The sequence below is a fragment of the Ochotona princeps genome, chromosome 6 (genome assembly GCF_030435755.1).
Source record: "Ochotona princeps isolate mOchPri1 chromosome 6, mOchPri1.hap1, whole genome shotgun sequence".
Lineage (NCBI taxonomy): Eukaryota > Metazoa > Chordata > Mammalia > Lagomorpha > Ochotonidae > Ochotona > Ochotona princeps.
In genome coordinates this window covers 80,232,564-80,255,283 of record NC_080837.1, presented here as the reverse complement: position 1 = coordinate 80,255,283, position 22,720 = coordinate 80,232,564, and the positions used below count along the sequence as shown (strand labels likewise).

Sequence of the window (22,720 nt, the reverse complement as noted above, 5' to 3'; positions counted from 1 at the left end):
CCTGAGATACTCCCCTGGCCAACCTGTGGGCAGTGTGTGTGAGAGAGAAGGGCGAAAATACTGGGGTAACACACAACATTGTGGATGACACACAAACCCACAGCATTCCTGCTTACATAGGACAGAAGCAGTCCTGGGGGTGGGAGGCATCGGCAGACAGGGAGGACATGCGGCCAACGTGGTTGCAAAAACCCTAAACTGGAGTAGATTGTTCTTGTCCTAGGCAACATGTGACTTGGAAGATTTTTGACAAATGGAATTAGAAGATACATTTATTTTGATGCAAAAATAGTTTTGAAATCCATGCAGACAAGGGATGTTTGAAATGATCATGAAGAATGCCTCCAACACGGAAAAATGATGCATGTGCAAGGGGAGCACTCCCTTGGGGGACAGTCCTTCCGTCCTGCAGACGACTAGGGGAGACTCCAGCAGCTGGCTTGCCCAATCTCACGGGGACGTGGGGTCCTGAGTGCCAGAGACCACCCCAGTAGAAGCAGGCTGGCACCCAGACTCTGGGAAGTGCTTGCCCGCTGTGTAGCAGCACAGGAGGGCTTCACCAACCAAGGGAGGGCAGGGGCCCAATAGGGATGGCCCCGCAAGAGGCAGTAACAGTGTGCTCAAACACGGCCGCAGCCATTGCCTCGCAGGCAGCTGCGCTGAGGCTCTGGGGATCTGCAGGCTCCCCACTGGCCCCTGGCCACAAGCTCTGAATGCACACTGCTCCTGCACTCCAGACATGCCCCTGTGAACCCTCCTCCTGTTCTGTGCATGAGGGCGGGTCCACCCGGCAGGGTATCAGGGCCCCTGGCAGCTCCTCCCAGGGTGAGCCCCCAGCAGCAGAGCGGGCATGTGCATACAGACTTCAAAAGGCCAGCCCTCAGCCTGGCTCCACACTGCTCTCAGCAGCGGTCTTCTGGGGTATGGATCCCAGACAGGAGCTTTCTCACCCTGCAGGTCAGGGGACTTCTTTTTGAAAAGGTTTATTTATTTGAAAGGTAGAGTTACAGAGAGAGAAGGAGAGATAGAACTGGGTGCATCCAAAGCCAGGAGCCAGGAGCTTCTTCTGGGTCTATCACATGGGTGCAGGGGTCCAAGGCCTTAGGCCATCCTCTGCTACCTTCCCAAGCACATTAGCGGGGAGCTGGATCAGAAGTAGAACCATCAGGACTTAAACCAGAGCCCATACGGGATGCTGGCACCCCACCCCACCCCCACCCCCCGTAACTTGCTATGCCACCATGCTGGCCCCAGATGTTTTCTGAAACAATAGGCACCACTGTCATGCAGAATGGGGCAGAGGAGGGGGAGACATTGAGGACCATTTTTCTAAGACATTTACACAGAAGAGTAGCAGGGTATTACTGGAAGGTGGCAGCCACTGACAAAAAGTATGCTTTGTACACTCTAAAATGACCATTCCATGTGTAAAAATAAGGATAATTTTTTTGATATCCCAAGTGAGAAGATAAACTTGAATTACATGAAATTAAAACCAGAGGAAGCAGAAGGAGATGGGTGGGTGGAAGAAAGAACAAATGAAATACAAGAACAGCTGCTGAGGACGCGACCCCCTGAACCAAGCAATCTCCTTCAATGTGAGCGGTCTGAAGCAGGCACGTCAGAGGGCAGGCCAGAGCGGACGAAGGGCTGCAGAAACTGCTGCAGAGGAACAGCATCAAGAAAGCAGAAACAGCCCGCAAGACGGGAGGCACCAATGAAACACGCAATCCCATGGAAAGTAGGCAACGCTCCTGAACTGACTTCTCTCTTCAAAAGAGCCACAAATGCCCTGTGAGCACCTGAAGGAAATGTAAATCCAGACCTCACCAAGGAGTTGCCATTTCAGGCTCTCCAGTGGGCTCCTGATGAGCAAGGGTGCTGGTTCATGTCCTGGCAGCCCCACTGCCCATCCAGCTCCCTGCTTGTGGCCTGGGAAAGCAGTGGAGCATGGCCCAAAGCCTTGGGACCCTGCACCTGTGTGGGAGACCTGGTAGAAACTCCTGGCTCCTGGCTTCGGATTGGCTCAGCTCCAGCAAACACAGCCACTTGGGGAGTGAATCAACCGACGGAAGATCTTCCTCTCTGTCTCTCCTCTCTGTATATCTCACTTTCTAATAAAATAAATAAATCTGAGAGAGAGGGACCGGCGTGATAGCGCAGCAGTTAAACTCCTCACCTTGAACGCCCCGGGATCCCATATGGGCGCAGGTTCTATTTTTTTTTCTTCACATTTTATTTTTTTTTAATTAATTACATTGCATTATGTGTTACATTTTTTTATGCACTGGGATTCCCCCCGCCCCTCCCCAGTCCCTCCCTCCACGCTGGATTGCTCCACCTTGTTGCATTTCCATAGTTCAAATTCAGTTGACATTCTTTCATTGGAGGTATTTACCAAGCATAAAGTCCAGCATCCTATTGTCCAGATAAATTCAGCAGCTTCTTGGTGAGACCATCTCTGGTCTGAAGGTAGAGCAGGCAGAGTATCATCCCAATCAATTAAAAGCCCCAACATAATATTTCCAACCATTTACAACATTATGGCATTAATTGACATGGTATTGATTAACCAATATGTTAATAGGAAAATGCAGGTTCTCAACCACAACCTGTGACTTCTTCATAGACATTTCAATTTTGGTTTATATTCAACTGTGTTCTATACACCTTAAAATGGCTTAGATTGCTATTCAGCTGTCTCATGCCTATTTTAATTTTAGCATGATTTCGCTGAACCTGGCTGTTTTTCGGGTGGTCTAACTCTATAATTCTAACAGGATATACGTCAACAGTTTAGGTGAGCATGTTTAGGAGGGGTGTGCAGAGAAATCTTCCATACTCCAGTTAGGAGTAACTAATCTTTGTGTCCCACCCAGTGAGGTATAAGTGCATCCCCACTGACCGTTTCCTGTCTTTTTCTAAGCCTTCCTTGTTGTTCTCTGTCTATCTATTCTAGTTTTGTTTGTTTGTTAGTTTGTTTTGAGGGGTTTCTGGAGCAATCCTGATGGTTAATACGAGAGGGGTGGGGACCCAAAATTGGAAGCAGACAAGGACCAGAGAAAGCTCCTCTCCCTAGTCCTGAAGGAAGTTTACTGTTCTTCTATTTCTGTGGACCACTCAGGGATCCTGGTTGTTGTTCCGATGACCTTGGATCCTGCAAGGCAGGATTTGGGCTTCTTCCATCCCATGTGGTAGATCCAAATGGGGGTGGGTGACCTCAGAGTTCTTGGTCTCCGAAGGCACTCCATTTCCCTGTGGTCTCCTTGGCAGTAAGGATGTAGTCCTTGGTGCTCGTACTGATAGTCCTTGGTGAGGATCTAGGAGTCTTCAGGGTTGGGATAAAAGCTTCCTCCTGTCCGATGGGTGCAGGTTCTAATCCCCACCAGCCCCTGCTTCCCATCCAGTTCCCTACTTGTGGCCTGGGAAAGCAGTTGAGGATGACCCAAAGCCTTGGGACCCTGCACCCATGTGGGAGATCCAGAAGAAGCTCCTGGCTCCTGGCTTCGGATTGGCACAGCTCCAGCAAACACAGCCACTTGGGGAGTGAACCATCGGATAGAAGATCTTCCTCTCTGTCTCTCCTCCTCTCTGCATATCTGCCTTTCCAATTAAAAAAAAAAATCTTAAAAAAAAAATCATAGGGCCAATGCCATGGCACAGCAAGGAGGATGGCTCAACTCCTTGGGCCCCTGCAGCCACGTGGGAGACCCGGAAGAAGCTCCTGGCTCCTGGCCTCAGACCAACCCAGCTCTGGCTATTAGAGCCATTTAGGGAGTGAACCAGTCAGGGGAAGGTTTCTTTTTCCTTCTCTGTTAACTCTGCCTTTCAAATAAAAGCAATAACACTTTTTTTCAAAAATCACAAAGTGGGCAACACTAATTGCCACACTTGCAACAGACACAGGGTTTGCATCCAGACTATAGGAATCCAGGCCATCTCAATGCTGGGCATTTTTGCACTAAAGGTCCCTACAGGGCTGTTCTAAGTAACAACGTCCACTGCTGGAGGCATGGACAGATCCCTGCTGCTGTGTTGCCCAGAACCCCTGGAAAGCAGTGGAAACCTAGTGCACCACAGCTCCAGTTAGTGTATCCTATGTGCACTATAACTACATTGCAGCCCAGCCTTGGGGACCCACTGCTAAGGCCCAGAACATGGTACAATGAATGCACAGCTCACAAACAAAAATACACCATGCCTTCCCAAGGCACACATCAAGTCCTTGGGCCCCTGCATTCACGTGGGAGACCTGGAAGAAGCTCCTGGCTCCTTGATGTATTCATCAGGTGCACAATGACTCGCCATGGGGCTGTGGTGTGGGGGCTCTGTCAGCAAGGCAGCAGTGGAATGGGGAGGAAATACCAGGAGACTTTCAACTGTGGAAAAGAGAATTAAAATACATTCTGATGCAAAAAAGTTTTCAACTCCTGTCTGTTTTTTCCATGAACTTTCTAAGTTTTGCTTTGGGGCAGGGCAGTGGCTCTACAGGTGCTGCCATTACACTCTGATAACTAATCTAGATCACAGGAAATGCCTTATCTGTAGCAAAGATAAGCAAGGGAGAGCGTGTGCAGCCTCTGCTCTGCTGTCATTTCTGAGGATGAGTCACCTGAGGTCTCGCCCTCACCTGCTTCCTGCAGGCAGAGGGAGGCAAGGACCTTATGGGCTGATTGTAGGGATAAGCAAGACCCTTCCTTGGGGAAGTTCCTTGCCCAGGAGCAGTTTGTCACCCAGTGGGCTGTTGAATCTGACCCACATTAACAGGTGGTTTTTCCCCTGGAGTAGCTCTAAGCTCTCCCCGCCACACTCTCTTCCTTTCTTCCAGATCATTCCTGGCTGCAGAACCCAACATCTTCATTTTCTAGACTCTCTTGAAGCTAGCGCAGCCATGGGACACAGTTCTACTCTGGGAGCATACATGACAAATTCCAGGGAAGGATGCCTGGGTGAAAAAGGGAAAGGCCTTCACCCCTTTGGTCCCTGGCCCTACCTGCTCCCTGGCACCCGGGCAGGAGACCAGACAAAGCACTGGGGGCACAAGGCTGCTGTGAGGCAATGAGACCTCCCTGGGCAGAGAGGCAGATGGAGAGGAGACCCCACTTGGCACACTGCCAGCCTGGCACCAATGGGTCGAAGGAAACATTAGTTCCACTTTTCCCAAGCTACTCCTGGCTGGGTTGTCTCCTGCATCTATAACACGATAATACCATGAAACTGGTGCTACCAGAACATGAGCCATGGTGCATCAGTCCCGTCCCAAGGCGAACTGTCCAGTCTCTCCGGAATGGGAGAAGCGGGTCTGGTGGTGCTAGCTGACTGCAGCCATGTGAATATTTATGAGGTTCCAGCAGAAAAAGCCAATCCCCAGGACCCCAAGTCACTCCGGCAAAAGGGACACAAGCTCTTCCACGCCTTCACTCCCCGGATCTCATCTAAGGAGCAAGTTCTACCACTTTCTATTCCACTCACTTTCGGAAATCCCCACTCACTCATCAACTCTCTTTTAAAACTGTTCATTTTGGGGCCAGAGCCTTGGCATAGCATGCTAAGCCTCTGTCTGTAATGCTGGCATCCCAAATGGGGACCAACTCGAGTCCTGGCTGCTCTACTTCTGATCCAGCTTCCTGCTAATGTGCCTGGGAAAGCAACAAAAGATGGCCCTAATCCTTGGCCCCCTGAACCCACATGGGAGACCCAGAAGAAGCTCATGGCTCCTGGCCCAGGTCTAGCCTAGCTCTGGCCATTGCAGTCATCTGGAGAGTGGACCAGCAGATGGAAGATCTTTCTGTTTCTCTCCCTCTCTAGTGAATCCTTTTTAAGGTGCTCACCGGATTCCAGCTTTTAAGTGGCTATACATCGTGTGTTCTGTCCCATCGCCAGGGTATCCCAGGAGTTAGAAATTGTTCCTTGCCATGCACAACATGAGGCACCAGCTTGGGGCTGGCTGCTGGAACCAACCTGGACACAGCTGAGGAGGCAGATTATGGTTATTTACATATTTTATCATATTTAATGTAATTCATTTTGTCAGCATCTCTCAAAGCACATTAAGCATTTAATTGGTTTTATTTGCTTTTCCAACAATGCCATTTATTTGTCCCTATCATGTAATTAATGTAAGCTCTACATTTGTTTTCCCCCTGGAGTCAGCTTCACACTCACTCCTTTTCATTATGAAGTACTCTACCTCCCTGTTCTCTCTGAACTAGGCCCTTATTTTTTAATGCATGTTCCCTGCACTGGGTGCTCTCAGATGACGCGCTTTCTGCAAAATGCCACATCTCCCTCTTGGAATGCAGACCCTCTTCTCGTCTTACCACTGTCCCTTCTTACAGCTAAACATCCCTGCATTTCTGTGATGCGTTGTGCGTTCCAAGCTTCACATCCCTCCAGCACTCAGTTTAATAGAATTAGGAGAATCTATAAATAAAAGCGGCTTCTTAGAATACTGCCTTCATTCTTCTCTCTCCCCCTCCCTAACCCCACTTCTCAGGCATGCCCAAAATGGACCAGCAGCCTCTAGCACACGAAGCCCCTTCTTCAAGGACGGGGTTGGATGTGACTCCCGTGGCTTCTTGGCTGGTCCAACTGGGGACCCCATCCATGTCTGTCCAAGGTAGCCACTGTAAGAATGGCTGCAGGTCCCTCCCTCCCATCACACCACTCCAGAGACACTGGAAATTCTATAGCAAATCCATACCAACTCAGATCCTGAAACCAGGAAAAGATGGCAGAGTAAGACCAAGGGAATGATGTGCAGGTGGGCTGCGCAGACACCCAGGGCCCCGCTGGGCACCCACTCAAACTTACTCTGGGGAGTCTGTCTGTACCTTCTCCTGGAAGACTGCCCACTGAGGCTGGGATACTCACGTGACCCCAGAACACGCCTCACCACGGCACACATCGCCTCACCTAGATTCAATGAACACTTCTTCAATGACATCGTTTGCCCTACTAAACCCCTAAGGAATGGAATTCTCATCTCTAAGCATAAATGAAGGAGGCCAAGATGACACAAGATTCCCCCAAATACCCATCCCAGCCCCGCCACGACCCCCGATACCTTTGCTTCCCAATGCCTCGCTATGCAAACTGTGACACACTTAGCAGAGCCGGGAGAACATTGGGGCTGAGTCCTGGGAACCTGTTCCCCAAATCCCCCCACCACATTTCTTCCCTCCTGCTCACCTGTCAATCCACCTTGGGTTTGGTGCTTTCTGACATGAACAACACACCAACCAGTACACACTCCCTCTAAATACTTCATTATCACGGCTACATAAACACACAAAGGCTTCTTTCTTCTGAGGTCAAATCTACATAAAACAAACTGGGCAAATGTAAATTATACATTTATTGGGCTTTGGTTAAATACGTGCACTTGCATGGCCCAAGCCCCTACCAGGATTCAGATGGCAGCCCTACCCCAGAAAGTCCCCCATCTGTCACCCCTCAAGTCTTCTCCCCCACATACAGATGGGTTCTTTACTTGGCACAATTGGCTTTGTCCATACAGGGATCCACTAGCTCCTGCACGAGGCTTCTCTCACTAGGCATCACATCTCTAGGACATCCACAAGGCCGGGCATCGTGGCTATCGCATTTGTCTAGCCCTTCACCTAAACAGAGACCTCAGAAACTTACAATGTGATCAACAACTTCAGTGGCCCAACAGACTCTCTATCCTCCAAGAAAGAGAGAGAGAGAGAGAGAGAGAGAGAGAGAGAGAGAAGAGAGAAGAGAGAAGACAGAGGAGAGAGAGAGAGGAAGGATGAAGAAAACGTCACAGAGAGGCAGCAGCCCAGGTTGATCAGAGATCAGCAGGCGACAAGCAGCCTGGTTCACGCTCTGACAGTATTCGTTGGCTTGATTCCCTTGTCAAAGCCCCACAGCCAGGTGGGGAGGCCCCAGCCTGGCTCCTGATGGCATGGAGAAGGCCAGGTCATGGCAGGCAGACCGTCATCTGCTGTTGAAAGGCTAATGTTCAAGATGCACAAGTCAGACTGAGCTCCGTGCTAACCTCCACCTGCCCCCCAACCCCGAAAGATCTCCAGGCAGATGGACGGAGTAGGTGTGAAGAGATGCGTTCTCTCAGCAATACGTGCCAGAAACACTGCCCAGCCTACAGCCGTGTGATCTCATCCACCCAGACTGACGACACGATCCAAACCAAACACAGCCACTGCAGAGAGGCACAGGGGCAGGCGCACCCACAATTGTCCTCGGCCTCGGGCGGGTGGAGGGGAAGGGCAAAAAGACCCCTCAAAGGCAGCACCTGGCCATGGGCAGATGCCTCCCTCCACACACTCACAGAGGAGGTCAGTACTTGGAGGATACCCAGGAGGAGGCTGGGGGCCGCCTGGCATATAGACAGGCTGGTACAGCCGCAGGCACGGAGCAAGTACAAAGTGCTGGGAGCGCCCCGCTTCAGGAAGGGAGCCCTGTGCTGGGAAGTAGAAACCAGCCGGACTCTGCGTTTCTGCAGCACGGAGCTCCTGACACAGAGGCAGAGAAATGCACTCAGCGTGGAAGGCACCTGCCAGGCCACACACAGATTCCTCTGTTTTGATCCCTGCCCTTGACCAGCCACGTGAGCATGGGGCCAGCTTGTCATCACTGTTGCCACCGTGATATCAGAGCACGGTAGAAAACCCCACTCCTTGAGACATCCCACCCATGAGGCTGTGCTGACAAATTCATCTGACACCAGGACACGACGCTCTGCGGGAACTGCCCACCTTGGGCTTCCATGCCTTATGCTAGGATGGAAGGCCACGGAAGCCCGGGACTGGCCAAGCTGGTCCATGTACACTTGGTACTGGGGCTGACAGAACCAACAAGAAAAGCAGAGATGGGCACGCGCTGTGTACATGCAGACCATTCAAACTCAGTCATAAAGGGTTAAGTTGACAGCTGGAGAGAAAGTTTCCTTTCTTTCTTTTTAATAGACATTAGGCTTTCAGGAACACACATTGGGACTTTGCATAAGTTTTAGGGAAAAACAACACAAAACAAAACACAGCAGAGGACTGAGATCTATGTCGGTTGAGTGCACTCATGGCCAAAAATGGACTTATTTTTCTGTGTTCAGAACTGTCCCCAGACACACACACCTAAATAAACTCCAGCTGGGACAAGGAGGCATGGGCCCAGGCACGTGGGACCACATAGGCACGAAACCGCAGGCTTCTCTGTACCCTGGAGAAGACACATCGAAAACTAAAATGGGCAGCTGGGCTGGCATTCCTGGGGCTCATGGCCTGCCTCCCAGCACATCTTTATAGCTCAGTGCCCTGTACCATATGTGTGCCAGGCTTCACCTTGGCTTTCGATAAATATTTGCTGAATAACAGCACCAGCCCATGAGTGCCCCTACCGCTAACATTACCCTTACTGAGGCCTTCGCATCCCTGGGGATGCTCCCACCCCATCCTTACCTCACTGAGCTGACTTGCCCTCCATCCCCTTTCCTAGCAACCCCCGAGAAGTTCTAGCCCCCAGCTACACCCGTAAGCAGATGGAAGGTACCAGAAGGAAATTGCATCCTTCCATGGTACTCAGCTAGGATCTTTTGATCCCTTCTCCTTGCTGCCCAAGGTGGGCCAGCTACTGCCACTGGTGGTCCCCGGTACCTCATACCTCTTCCTGTTGATTCCTCATCTCCTCTGGAAAACTCTAAGCAAGACTCACTCAGGGCCCATCTGCCCAGACACCAACTCCCTCTCTATTCCTGCCTCCAGCTACACAGGGTGCCCTCAAGTCTCAAAGCCTTCCCACCTATTCCCAGCTACAAATCAACTCCATTCTTCCTCCAATGCTCTAAAGCACCACAAGCCCACCACTAGAGAATGCTGGACGTGTCCCCTAAATGTCCACTTAAGTTCTCCCTTGGTTGCAGGGAGTACCTAGTCTTGTTCCTCTCTGGGTGACACAATGTGACAAGTCCAAAGCCTGGCAAACAAATAGCACCACAGATTTTACTTTAAAAAACAAAAACAACAACCAGCAGGCAAACCCTGTGAGTGGAGTTCAAAGCACAGACAGATGGCAAGAATTTCTGTAACTTTGTGTAACATAATTTCAAGTAAGGGATTAACACCCACAATGGAGACAAGCACCTACAAATCACCCAGATAAAGGACAAACAACCCATCTGGAGAAAACACACACACAACAGAAATAAGCAATTCAAAGAGTGAAAGGTACTAATAAATACACAAGGAGATATTTCGTTTTGATGGTAATCAGAATAAAACCACATCAAACAACCACCAGATCTCCTTCTCACCTACAAGAACTGGCAATCCATCAGCTCCCCCCAGGATTGGGTGCCCCACCCCCGTCTCAGTGACAGACAGGTATGGTCTGACAGCACCTGCCTGGAGAGCCGCACTCACTGCCCAACATCATGGCCCACGTGTCTTTGCACTCCAACGCGCAGTTCCCCAACACCTGGAGACAGACCAACTCAGTTCAAACACTGGCTCCAGCGTGGACAAGCTATGTGCCCGTGGATGAGTTACTTAGTCCCTATCTGTGTTAGTCTCCTTATAATAACAGCACTTGCATCATAGGGCTTCTAAGAAGATGAAATGAATTTATACAGGGTAAGCACCGGGGAAATTGCCTGGCACATCGCAAGGGCCACAGAGATACCTGAGGTCCACACTTACACATGTTGGTATTAGCCATTATGCATCTTAAAGAAATTCCAATATGTGTGCAGAGAGAGGCACCACTGAGGGTGAACACTGCAACACTTTGTAATAGGAAACAAACTGCAGGCAAATCAAAGGAACATTCATAAGCTGTGTAACAAAATGCCGCATCCATAAAAAGGCTATAAAACTATTTAAAGCTGTTTAAAAAGAATGAAGTAGATCTTTAAGCACCAGCATTGAAAAGGCACAAGAAGGGGAAGAAGGAGATAGGGTTTGTTTTGTTGGTTTTTCTTTTTCTTCCTTATATATCTGCCTGAATTCTTTACGCTGGAGGAGTAGGAGAGACATGTCACCTTAAAAAAATAAAACCGCTCAAGAAAGCCTTACGGATTAATTGGCACACATGTTACCAAGTCATAAACGTCTGCCAGGCCGAGGAAAGTGGGTCAGGTGCCTCTGCAGGGGCACAGGGTGTGCCAGGGCAGCAGCAGAGTCACCTCCCTGCACGGTCTTGATGGTCCAGACCAGCAGCAACACCTCCGCCTCCCCAGGGAGTCACAAGGCATCCTGTGACCTACATGTCAGGGAGAGATCAAGTGATTTATGAATCAGCCACGCAAGGGCATACTCAGCAGCCATTAAAAATTACACCATCATTAGCTGTCGACTGGGGAGGGACCAATTGTAAAGTTGTACAATCCTATTTGCAGACAGCGTGTGTGTGTCCTTGTACACACATGAGTAGGAATTCATATCCATACACACACCTGACATACCAAAAGAACACAGTCCAAAATGTTGAGGGATGATTGGGTGGTGGGGTTAGGGACAATTTTTTTTGTCTCTATTCTTCTCTGTGTCCGGAATTCTCTGTATACTCAATGTTTCTGTATGAGCTAAGAAAAACCAAGCGACGCCATCAGCATCATCACCAGTCTGGGCCGCCCTCTGTGCAAGCTTGGTCCCCGTTCTCTCCTCTCCCGGGACTCCACTTCTGGCTCCGATGCTCAACTCTGTGGATTCCGCTTCCTCCCTGGGGTGGGAAGCTCAGTAGCTCACTCAGGTAGGCTAGGGGAGGGTCCACAGGGAGGCTTCCTGCCCTTGGGACTCTCAGATACCATCTCAAGGATACTGGCTTGCTTTCTGCACAAAGGGAGAGTCCTCAACAAGTCACACTTTGGGGCTGTGGGAGGTGAGCCAGCACTGTGGTGCAGCAAGTTAAGCTGCTGCCTACAATGCAGGCATCCCACACAGGCACTGGTTCAACACTTGGATGCTCCACTTCCCATCCAGTTCCCTGTTAATGGCCTGGGAAAGTAGCGCATGATGGCTCAAGTTCTTGGGACCCTGCATCCACATGGGAGACCCAGAAGAGTCTCCTCGCTCCTGGCTTTTGTCCAACCCAACTCTGGACATTGTAACTATTTGGGGAATGAACCAGTGGATGGAGGAAGATCTCTCTCTCCCCTCTCTGTCTCTCCTTCACTCTCTATTATAAAGCTATCTTTCAAATAAATAAATAAATAAATAAACAAACAAACAAATAAATAAATAAATAAATATTTTAAGGAGAAAAGTATCATCACAAATAAAAGTATCCCGCCGCAGAAGTGGCTAAAACAAAATCAGTATTCTCTCATGCTGATGCCCTGGGGATCACCAAGTGAAACCACAAAACCACAAAGAAAAGCAACTTGGATGTTTCGCCCTCACTCAACCTTGCACACACCAGGACTAGGCTGGGCTTGGGAAACCACACAGCAGCAAGGCAAAGACGTTGACCATGCTTGACCATGGTCAACAGGGGAGTCAGACATGTCCATGTGCCACAGCCAAGCCCTTCCATGGGGGTCAGCGGCAAGGCAGAGGGCTCCAGGCAGACCAGATGGAGCACGCTACACTGCACAGCCTCTACCGACACCTGAGCAGTAAAAGGTGAGTATGCATGGGTTCTGTGCTCTTTACCACCAATGGGTTAGTTGCATAGGAGACAGCGCATGAGGGCGGACAGAGAGAATAACAAGGCCAGCATGGAAGGAGGTAAGCGAGCAGGCACAGCCAGGGCTGTGGCCACGGGTGAGGCAACAGGGGGAGCTGGACACAGGCTGCATGGGATGTGTAGCTGGGAGCTACAGGACCAGAGTAACGGCCTGGCTTGCAGCCCAGGGAACAGAGATTAGAAGGAGAGGCAGAACAGGTGTGGGCGTGTGATTCCTCGACTACACACACACACACACACACACACACACACACAGCCTTCTCCCACCAGGCCTGGCCTGCAGACAGAGGAGCCTTAGGGGACGACAGGGCAGCCCCTGGCCATCTACTCCCCAACTCTGTCTTCTGTCTTCCCAGATTGTCCTGTGAGAGAGTAGTCTGGCAATAACCAGCACATGGGACAAGGTGGTTCCTGCTGGACTTGCCTGCAGGGGGAGTCCAGGAGGCCACACCAGAAACTCCCCACGCCACCCTCAGTCCCCATCCTGGGGACAACAGTGTGACCAATGTTTGGAGCTCTGGAATGCTGGTCCATGTGGGCCATGTCTTTCCACTTAGAAGATGAGGAACCCATCATGCCTATGTGGATCAGGGGCAAACTCCAGAGGCCCCAGGAAGGGTGGCAGACTGGCACAGATGGCCACTTCCCCTCCTGGCCCAGGCCAGCAGGTGGGTTGTGCATGGCCAGGCGGAGCGGAACAGCGCGCCAGGCTATGGGCCCCTGGGGAACGCAGTTTGTTTGTGCCCAAGAGACTCAGGCGTAGACAATGAGACCGTTTCTTCCTCTCCACAGTGCCACTGCCTCGACACTGAGGGCATTGATGGGCTGGTTACCATGGGAACCCAAGGCTGCCAATCCCATCCCACGGAACACAAGGCTCCAGACAGCTGAGAGCCATTCATCCTTGTCCTCACAGACCAGCCTGGGGTTGGAGGAAGATGAGGGTGCTGGGGCTGGCACTAGGGGGTCTCCAGACCTCCCCCAATGCCCAAGAGCAGAAGGTTCAGGAAAGGTGTGGCAGGACCCATGGGTCACCCACGCAGGGACCAGCCCACACAGGAACTCCAGAGGGCAAGGGGGATTATGGAGGGAAAGCCAGGGAACCAAATGTACATATAGAACTTCATCCTGTTGCTTTCCTCCCAGAAGCTCTGGCTAAGCTAAGGGAACAAATGCATGACTCTCAGCTGCAGACTGCCTGGTCAGTTGGAACTGACCCCGGGCAAGCCAGCTCAGGACTGACTCATCCAAGAACCCAAACAATATATGGAAAGTCTCCCCCTAGCTGTTCCTCTTTCTATGCAACTCTGGCTTTTAATTAAATAACTAATCATTTATATGGAAAAGATTTACTTCATTTATTTGAAAGAGTTACAGAGACAGGGAGAGACAGAGACAAGTCTTCCACCTGCTGGTTCACTCTCTAAGTGGTTACAACTGCTGAAGCTGAGCCAGCCCAAAGCCAGGTGACTGGAAGTTCTTCTAGATCTCCTACATGGATGCAGGAGCCCAAGCACTTGACCCTTCTTCTGTGGTTGGGAGCTGAATCAGAAGCAGGACAGCCTGGATTAGAAGTAGCACTCATGTATATCAAGATGCCAACCTTAAACTCGGACCCGTATGGGATGTATCACAGATGGCAGCTTTACCCACCATGCCACAATGCTTGCTCCTAAAATATATATATTTTTAAATGATTAGCCCCATTGATAAGGGGTGGTTCAAGTGGCTGGGAGGGTTGGAGGACGTTGGGGGATTGTTTTCTTCCTTGGAGAAGAAAGACAATCTCTCCACTGCTAAGGAGTGTGAGTGTCTCCAGTGCTATCTGGTGTGTATGCATGTGTGTGCATCTGGGGGAAGAGGATAGAGCGGCAGCTGGGAAGGGTCACACAGGCTCACCCGCCAATCACCTGCTCATCTCAGCAGCGTGGACAGGCTCCACCTTGTCTGAGAACTACACCTGCCCCAGTGACGGCCAATGGAGGAGAATTGGAGAATGTGGGCTCAGGCCCTGGGCTCTCAGGACCTAACTGGACCTAACTGGACCTGTGGCCTCAGCCCCATTAAGTGGGCCTGGCAGCCCCTCAGGGCAGAGCTAGTGTGAGAGACCACAAGCAAGAAAGAGCCCTTATGTGGGGTGATGGGTGTCCTGGCCAAGATGCGGTCACAGGAGCCAGGAGGCACACAGGGATCCGGAAAGAAGACAGGGATCTTGGGCGCTGTGTGTGTGCGCAAGGTGCCAGGAGGATGTGAGGGGCAAGCCATGCAGAGGCTCAAGTCCCAGAGACACAGGACGCTCCTCCAAGGCTCAGCATTGGTCCTGACACCACTCACAGTGTCTGGCGGAAAGTGACCTGGACGGTCTGCAGGCTCCCCTACCCCAGCCACAGCTCCCAGTTCCCAATTTGCCCCATCTGACTTGTGAATTAAAGAAACTAGCCGGTTCAGGCCTGCTCCTGGGTGTGCCCCCAGATGCTGCTCTGTGGCATTTTCCCGACCACACATGCCTGGGGCTAGTTTGGGCTCCACTTTCCACTCAGCTAAAATGCTGTTCACTGAAACCTGTGACCTAGCAGAGATGCCAAACAGGAGGTTGAGTGCAACAAACTCCACAAGTCCAAGAGCTTTCTGTATCCCCCAGGTCCCACTCCTGTGCACATGACTCCCAGCTCAGAGCACAAGAGCAAGACAGCCTTAGGCCAGAAACCAATACCTGAGACAGGACATCGGGGCTTGCTGTTTTGGGCTCTTTAAGCCTCAGACGCTGTGGCCCAGGACGTTGACCTGCCAGAGGCATCAGCTTGCCGTGCGCTGCAGAGGCAGGCTGTCAGCTGCCCAGGAACCCTCCTGGGCTCACAAATGAATTCCACAGACCCACCTGAGAAGCTGAGCCAGGGACAGCCCACTCTGCAGCTATTTTAAGTAATACTATTTAAGGCAAGTTCAACATCATTTAAGGCTCTCAGATCTTTTAGGGCCCTGGCAGCCTGCCCACCTTTTTATGTTCAGGCTCAGAAGCAACAAATTAGCTCAATACCCCAGGCAAAGTAAAAATGCAACGGGAGGCACGGCGTCTAAGTGCCACCCTTAAGATAAACATCATTCCCAGCAGCCGCAGACGCAGAACTGCAGGGAGCTGGCATGTGCACAGAGCACCTCGGGGCGGCAGGGAGCTGGCATGTTCACAGAGCACCTCGGGGCGGCAGGGAGCTGGCGTGTGCACAGAGCACCTCGGGGCGGCAGGGAGCTGGTGTGAGCACAGAGCACCTCGGGGCGGCAGGGAGCTGGCGTGTGCACAGAGCACCTCGGGGCGGCAGGGAGCTGGTGTGAGCACAGAGCACCTCGGGGCGGCAGGGAGCTGGCGTGTGCACAGAGCACCTCGGGGCGGCAGGGAGCTGGTGTGAGCACAGAGCACCTCGGGGCGGCAGGGAGATGGTGTGAGCACAGAGCACCTCGGGGCGGCAGGGAGCTGGCGTGTGCACAGAGCACCTCGGGGCGGCAGGGAGATGGCGTGTGCACAGAGCACCTCGGGGCGGCAGGGAGCTGGCGTGTGCACAGAGCACCTCGGGGCGGCAGGGAGATGGCGTGTGCACAGAGCACCTCGGGGCGGCAGGGAGCTGGCGTGTTCACAGAGCACCTCGGGGCGGCAGGGAGCTGGTGTGAGCACAGAGCACCTCGGGGCGGCAGGGAGCTGGTGTGTGTGCAGTGAGTACCTTGGGGCTGCTGCGAGCTGTGTGTGTAGGAAGCACCTCTGGACTGCCATAAACTGGTGGGGGGGGTAGCACTTTTGGGGTTGCCGGGAGCTGATGTGTACATGGAGCATTTGGGGCTGCAGGGAGCTGGTGTGTGTAGGGAGCACCTCAGGGCTGCAGGGAGCTCATGTGCACAGAGCAGCTCATTGCTGTTCTTGGTCCTCAGTGTCAAAGACAACAACACACACAGGTTGCAGGGAGGGCCCCCTCTGCCATGGAGACGGGCCAGGCAGAGGGGAAGGGCAGTGTTGGGAGCCATGGGGCTGGCTCTGTCTAAAGAGCTGTCTGACCTGCAGCCAAACACCAACAAGTGCACTAGCCCAGCTTGGAAGTCCAGCGCAGGGATGGACCCAAAGGCACCTGTGCAGCAACAGATGCGCTTCAGGCGGTCCAGGACCCCCAAGGACCACAGTGCTGCTGTGTGTGCAAAACATGCATCCCCTTTTCCACATTTGCTGCATGTTTGTATATATAAATATATGCATGCATATGTATATAGCCCCCCATTCCCTAGCTTACTATATGTATATATGTGTGTATACATATACATATATGTAAATATACATATACATATGTGTATATGTATATACATATATATGTATATATATATGCTTTTGTGTATGTATATGTATCCAGAGCAATACACTCAGACACAAATAAAGAAAAATGCACAATGCATGTTCCATGTACCCTACATATACAGCTGTTTACTGGAATCCCTTCAGGCAAGACCTGGGCTATTCAAGCCTCTGAAGAAGATGGTGTTGGGGCCAGGACCATGGCCATTGCAAGTTAACCTTCTGCCTGTGACACCGACATCCCACATGGGGAACACTGGAAGTCCTGGCTACTCCACTTCCAATCCAGCGCCCTACAAAAGGTCTAGGGAAGCAGGAAAGATGACCCAAGCTTTGGGCCCCTGAATCCATGTGGGAGACCATCCACACAATTTAAATCACCCTCGAGTGGCCAGAAGTACCTGACACAGAGTCACCAGCTACTAATGTCGGCTTGCCTACGGATGACAGCTCATAGGACAGGCAATCAAACATCTGCTTTGGGTGCAAAGAAAACTTACAAAATCTAAGGACAGTTCTTTCAAGGTATCTGTTCTTCATGACCCTTTTGAAGACCCCTATATGTATGGATTCCAAATTCCTTGCACCAAAAACGAGCTCATCTTTAATTCCACATGCCATGGAACATTTGCTCCTTCCTCTTGGGGGTTTGCGTTATGAATGAGAACACCGCACACCAGGCACAAAGCTCCTCTCTCAGCCTGTTCCTCTCGCCTCCCTGGAGGTGGCTAACACATGCGCCCACCGAGGAGGTGACTGTCCAGACCCTGAGGGCCACCCACCCCCCAGGGCTTCCTCTTCATTAAATACATGCGTATACATCCCCATTTTCTATCTGACATGTATCTTCTTCTTAATGATAGATATAGATCATGTTATAAATCCTTTCGCCAACGTACTACTTGATTTTCAAAACAGATTTGTTTACTCATGTATTTGAAAAGAAGGGTTACAGGAAGAGAGGAAGAGATCTCCATCCACTGGTTCACTCTCCAAATGATCAACAGCTGGGGTTGAGCCAGACTGACACCAGGTGCTCGGCCTTGCAAAGGGATACAAAGGGCCAAGCACTTGAGCCATCTTTTACTGCTTTCCCAGGCACATTAGCAGAGAATTAGATAGGAAGTGGAGCAGCCAGGACTCGAACTGGCACTCAAATGGCATGCCAGCATCACAGGCAGTGGCTCAAAGGGCTGCGTCACAATGCTGGCTGCTATGACTTGCTTTTTAACTGTTAATGTCACCTTCACTTATACATTACCTTCACACATGACCATCCTTTCCACTGTGTACTCCCTTTGCACCTTTTATGTCATAAAGGTCTCCTCCTATGGATCTGCAAAGCTGTGTGGAATTTGTTCATTTCCCGCAGTATCACAAATGGCCTTTCCTTCCCCATCCATCAGTCATGGTTCCACGCACATGTTCCTGCTCAGGCGTGGGGCTGTGTCAACTGTCCCAAGGACCAGACCATCACAGGACCTATGCCAAACTGCTCAGATCACACCTCCATTCAGAATTATTTCAGTGTTTCCTTGAGAGGTAAACAGCCCCCATTCCCTAGCTTACTCCCCACATGCTCTGGGGGCAGGGCGAGGCCACAGCCAGGAGCCTGGAATTCCATCCTGGTCTCCTGTGGGTGTGGGTGTGCCGAGTGGAAGCAGAGCCGGGACCTCACAGGTGCTGTCCGGACTCCTGTGCCACACCCCTACCCCTCCTCTCCACTGTGCTTCGCCTGATGAATTCTAGAATGATCTGTGTGATCGCATAGTGCATGTAAAATCTGGTAACTAGATGCCACTGAATTAACAGATTAGGTAACTACTGTACTCACCCCCCCATACATGAACTTAATGTATCTCTCTGTATTCAGACTTGTTTCTTTCAATCCTTCTTTTAAATACTTCATAATTTCCTCTATACACATTTCAACGTTTTAGATTTATTCCAAAGTATCGTATAGCTTTTACACGAGGATGAGTTATAATTTCTCTTATTTCCTTAAATATGACTGTTGTGCAGATAGCTATGGGAGATCAAACAACCTATTTATTTATTTTTCTTCTGAGTTCTAATCTTTAATCTCTGGCTACTCTCAGATCATCTGCGTAGTTACGTCATCTGGTAATAATGACATCTGATGCCCCAAATCTTGATCCCTTTTGTAAAAGCCTTATCTGGAATAAGGACTAGAGGAGCAAAAGGGGGCAATTTTACTTGTGCCTGAGGATCGATAATTTTTTTTATCAGAGCCTTTCTCAGCCTCCGAAAGGGACCCAGCGTTCCATCACCACCAACCTCAATTACCTCCGGAGCACACTAAAGCTGCATCAGTTTGTCCACTGTACAAGAAAGTAAACCAATCAAGCCAGTCACTAGAAAGCAGCGAGAATTCCAGAGGCGAAGACGTGCAGGTCAAGGCAGACCGCAGGAGACCCAGGCAGAGAGCTGCGCCCTCAGCCTCCCCTCCACTGGCTCACCTCCGGCCAGTGTCTACATCTCACTCCCGAGCCACAGATGCCCCTGGCTGCATGGAGGTGCTCGGAGATTTAAAGAGTCCCCAGCGAGTGGGGAGGGCTTCCAGGCCTTGTCCACATCAGCTGCAAGGAGAAAGTGGTGTTGGCACAGCACTCTGGGTCACCCTTGAGGGTCACACACCTTCCAGACCGTGCCTGTCCCCTTCCCCAACCCCAACTCGGTCCTCCATGAAGCCGGCCAGGGATGGCTCAGGGAGGAGCCAGGAGCACAGGCAGGGAGGAACCTTCCAACCACCCCTCAACCCAGACAAAACCAGGCACACAGACAGAAACACCCACACTACTCAGTGAGCCTAGGAGTGGCTTCAAAGGGTCAGCACAAACAAAAGCTGGGCATTCTCACTTCCCAGGCCCCGGGACTGGGCGGGCGCTGTGGGAGGGGGGACTGTCCTTCTTGGCCTCTCCCCTGCCATGTCCAGGCACCCACAGCCCAACTTTAGCTCCTTTCTGCTCACTTAATTACAGGCGCCAGAAACCCGGTCCTTTGTAATTTCCCATGCACTCCAAGAGTGACTTTGGGCAGAAGACAAATTGCTGGGCCACCTGGGGGAGGGGGAGATGTGTGTGGCAGGAGGAGGGGTGGCCTCCGCCAACAGGAGCAGCCTCCTCACTGCACTAGCAGCTGGTGGAGATTCAGGTACAAGAGAGAAACAAGGAGCCACCCAGAGGCAGAACCTTAGATCACAACGCCTGAAAAGACTCCAGTGCTTACAACCCTGTGTGTGCACATTCAACTTGCGACATTTCACATATACATGAAACACGGGATTACACACCTTTAGATAAACTCCGGGAGTGTATGTCACAAACCAGACTCCTCATCACCACGCGCCCTGCGCCCTCTGCCACACACACACACACCAACCCCTTCCAAGGGCCGCAAGGTACACGTGAGCGCGTCCCCACCCCACTCAGTTGCTGCAGAAATACCCCTGGCGACAGTGCACACTGTATGAGGCTACAACTGAATTGAACGCGGTCTGGCACTGAGTGTGAGTCCCGAGACGGCGCTTCCTGCCACTTCACCCAGTGCCCAGGGCCCAGCACTTAGTGTCCCCCCCACCCCCCAGGGCAGGGAACACACTTCAGCCTGCCGAACCCCCTCTCCAGTGGCCACACAAGGGGACTCGTCCGGCAGGGGAGCTGCAGCAGGTTAAACACCTGCTGTGGTGTTCCTGAGTGCCCACAGCTGGTCCCTGGCTCACTGGCAGCTTTGGGGCTGGGCTGATGGGTGGGAGTATGGTCCTGGTTCTCCAGGGATGATCACGTCCGACAGCGGCCACGCAACTTTGCAAGGCACACAGTAGGCACAGTCACATCCCTACAGCCGAGTAAGTCCAGCAAGTGACTTACCCAAGACCTCACAGTTCAGAGGCAGGAGGCTGCCGCTGAACCTCAGAAAAGCCCCCAAAATGAAGCAATCCCCCAGATGCCCCGAAGGGTTGTGAACACTGTGTCCCTATCCTCACCAACAAGGCTGCTGCCGGGTCCCGTGCTGTCCCTGGGAGCCTGCCCGAGCGCCGCCAAGGGAGAGAGCACGGATGTCCCCGAGTCCGGGCCACGCGCATGTCACCCAGGCCAGCGGCCGCGCGTCGAGGTGAAGCTGGCGCTCGGACCCGAGAATGCGCCCCATCCGGACAGCGCTGTAGGCAGAGCGCGGCGCCGGAGACGCTCCCCACCGCAGCACGCCCGGCAGGTGTGTGTGCGCGCCCGAACCCAGCGTCCACGGCCACACTTCCGAGCGCCCGGCCCGGCTGCACAGCCCGCAAGCTGCGGCCCGTACTCCAGGCCTGAAAGGTCGCCCCGCCCGAGTCCTGCGCCCGCGCTCCCCAGCAACTGCTCGCGGGGGGACCCCCAAATCGCGCGAGCCTAGCCATCCCGGACGCCTGCCCAGGAGCGGCCGCGGTCCCGGCGGGCGATCGCGGCGCCCCCTGCGCGTGCCCGCCGGCGCCGGGAAAGTTTGCGGCGCGCGGGGCCGGCCGCACTCACCTGGCCCAAGTTGAGGTAGCCGTGCGCCGCGGCCACGCGGTCCGCCGCGGCCGGGCCGCCCAACACTTGCACTGCCCAGTGGTTGGTGTAAACGGGTCGCGGCGGCGGCAGCGCGGAGCAGACGGCAGGCAGCGCCAGCAGCAGCAGCCAGCGCCAGGGACGCGGCGCCGGCGGCCGGAGTCCGCGCCCGCCGGCGTCCCCCGCGCCCGCGGCTTTGGCGGCGGCCCGGGGAGGCGGTCGGGGCCCGGGCGCAGGCGGCGCGCGCGGAGGCATGGCAGCGGCAGCTCGCGCGGCGCCCGAGCGGCGAGTGCGCCGGGGGGTGGGGAGCCGCCTTTTAAAGCCGCTCCGCGCCGGGAAGCGCCGCCGCCGCGGGCGGGAGCGAGGGAGGAGGCAGCGGCCGCGGCGCGTTCCCGCCTGCGCGGCCGGCGGCGCCCCTGGGCCCGCGCTCCTGTGCCCGGTGCCGGCTGCGCCGACCGCGCCGACCGCGCCGCAGGAGAGCCCTGGAACGGTCTCCGCCGGGGCTGCTCCTCCGCAGGATAATGGGGTCCTCGGGCCCAGAACGGCACCAAGGGGCAGCTTCGGCCCCGGAGCATCTCAGGTAAGTCCCCTATCGCCTCCTACCCCGTTCTCCAGAGGAGATGCCGTAGGTTAGCGTCCTCCTCAGGTAAGGCACCTGGGACGCTGTCCTCACCAGCTGGGACTCTCAGGCCATGTGGCTTTGCTCACATCGCCTGCACAGGGTCCCCTGGGAAAGGCTGCCAGAAAGCCCTGGTCCCCCAGAGCCGGCCTGATGGAAGGGACACAGGCACCTGGTAGGCGGCCCGAGTGAAGGGAGTTTCCGGCCGTCCCCTTAGCATCTCAGTGCCCTTGGCAAGTGATTGGTCTTGTAGAGCCCAGGCCCACCAGCAGTAAAATGGGGGTACTAGAGGCCTCTACCCCTCAGGCCCGCTCAGAATGAGATCAACTCCTGCGGTTAGATTGGCTGCCAGGAAACGTTTGTTTTGATGCAGCCAGGGCCTGCCACGTGCTAGGTGTGTTGGCTGGATCCTGGGTACCCTGAAAAGCATCCTCTCCCCCATGGCAGAGCCAAGCTGGTGTGGGGAGGACCTCCGCTGCTTCAGTGCCACCACTGCTGGCTGCAGCAGCCTGGCATCTGGTCGCTGCTTAGGGGCATTACCCCCAGAGAACCATGGAGATGCGT

At 53.0% G+C, this 22,720-nt stretch overlaps 1 protein-coding gene across 2 annotated transcripts in view; it reads right to left on the bottom strand.

Annotated features, from left to right (window-relative positions):
• PCSK6 (proprotein convertase subtilisin/kexin type 6) overlaps positions 1 to 21,921 on the bottom strand; it is a 141,118-nt gene extending 119,197 nt beyond the window's left edge. For both annotated transcript variants that reach the window (XM_058666558.1, XM_058666559.1), the window contains exon 1: positions 21,520 to 21,921. In XM_058666558.1, coding sequence (XP_058522541.1) covers positions 21,520 to 21,792 — 273 coding nt within the window. In that variant the 5' untranslated portion in view covers positions 21,793 to 21,921. The remainder of the gene's footprint in view (positions 1 to 21,519) is intronic.
• Positions 21,922 to 22,720: the final 799 nt, after the last annotated feature.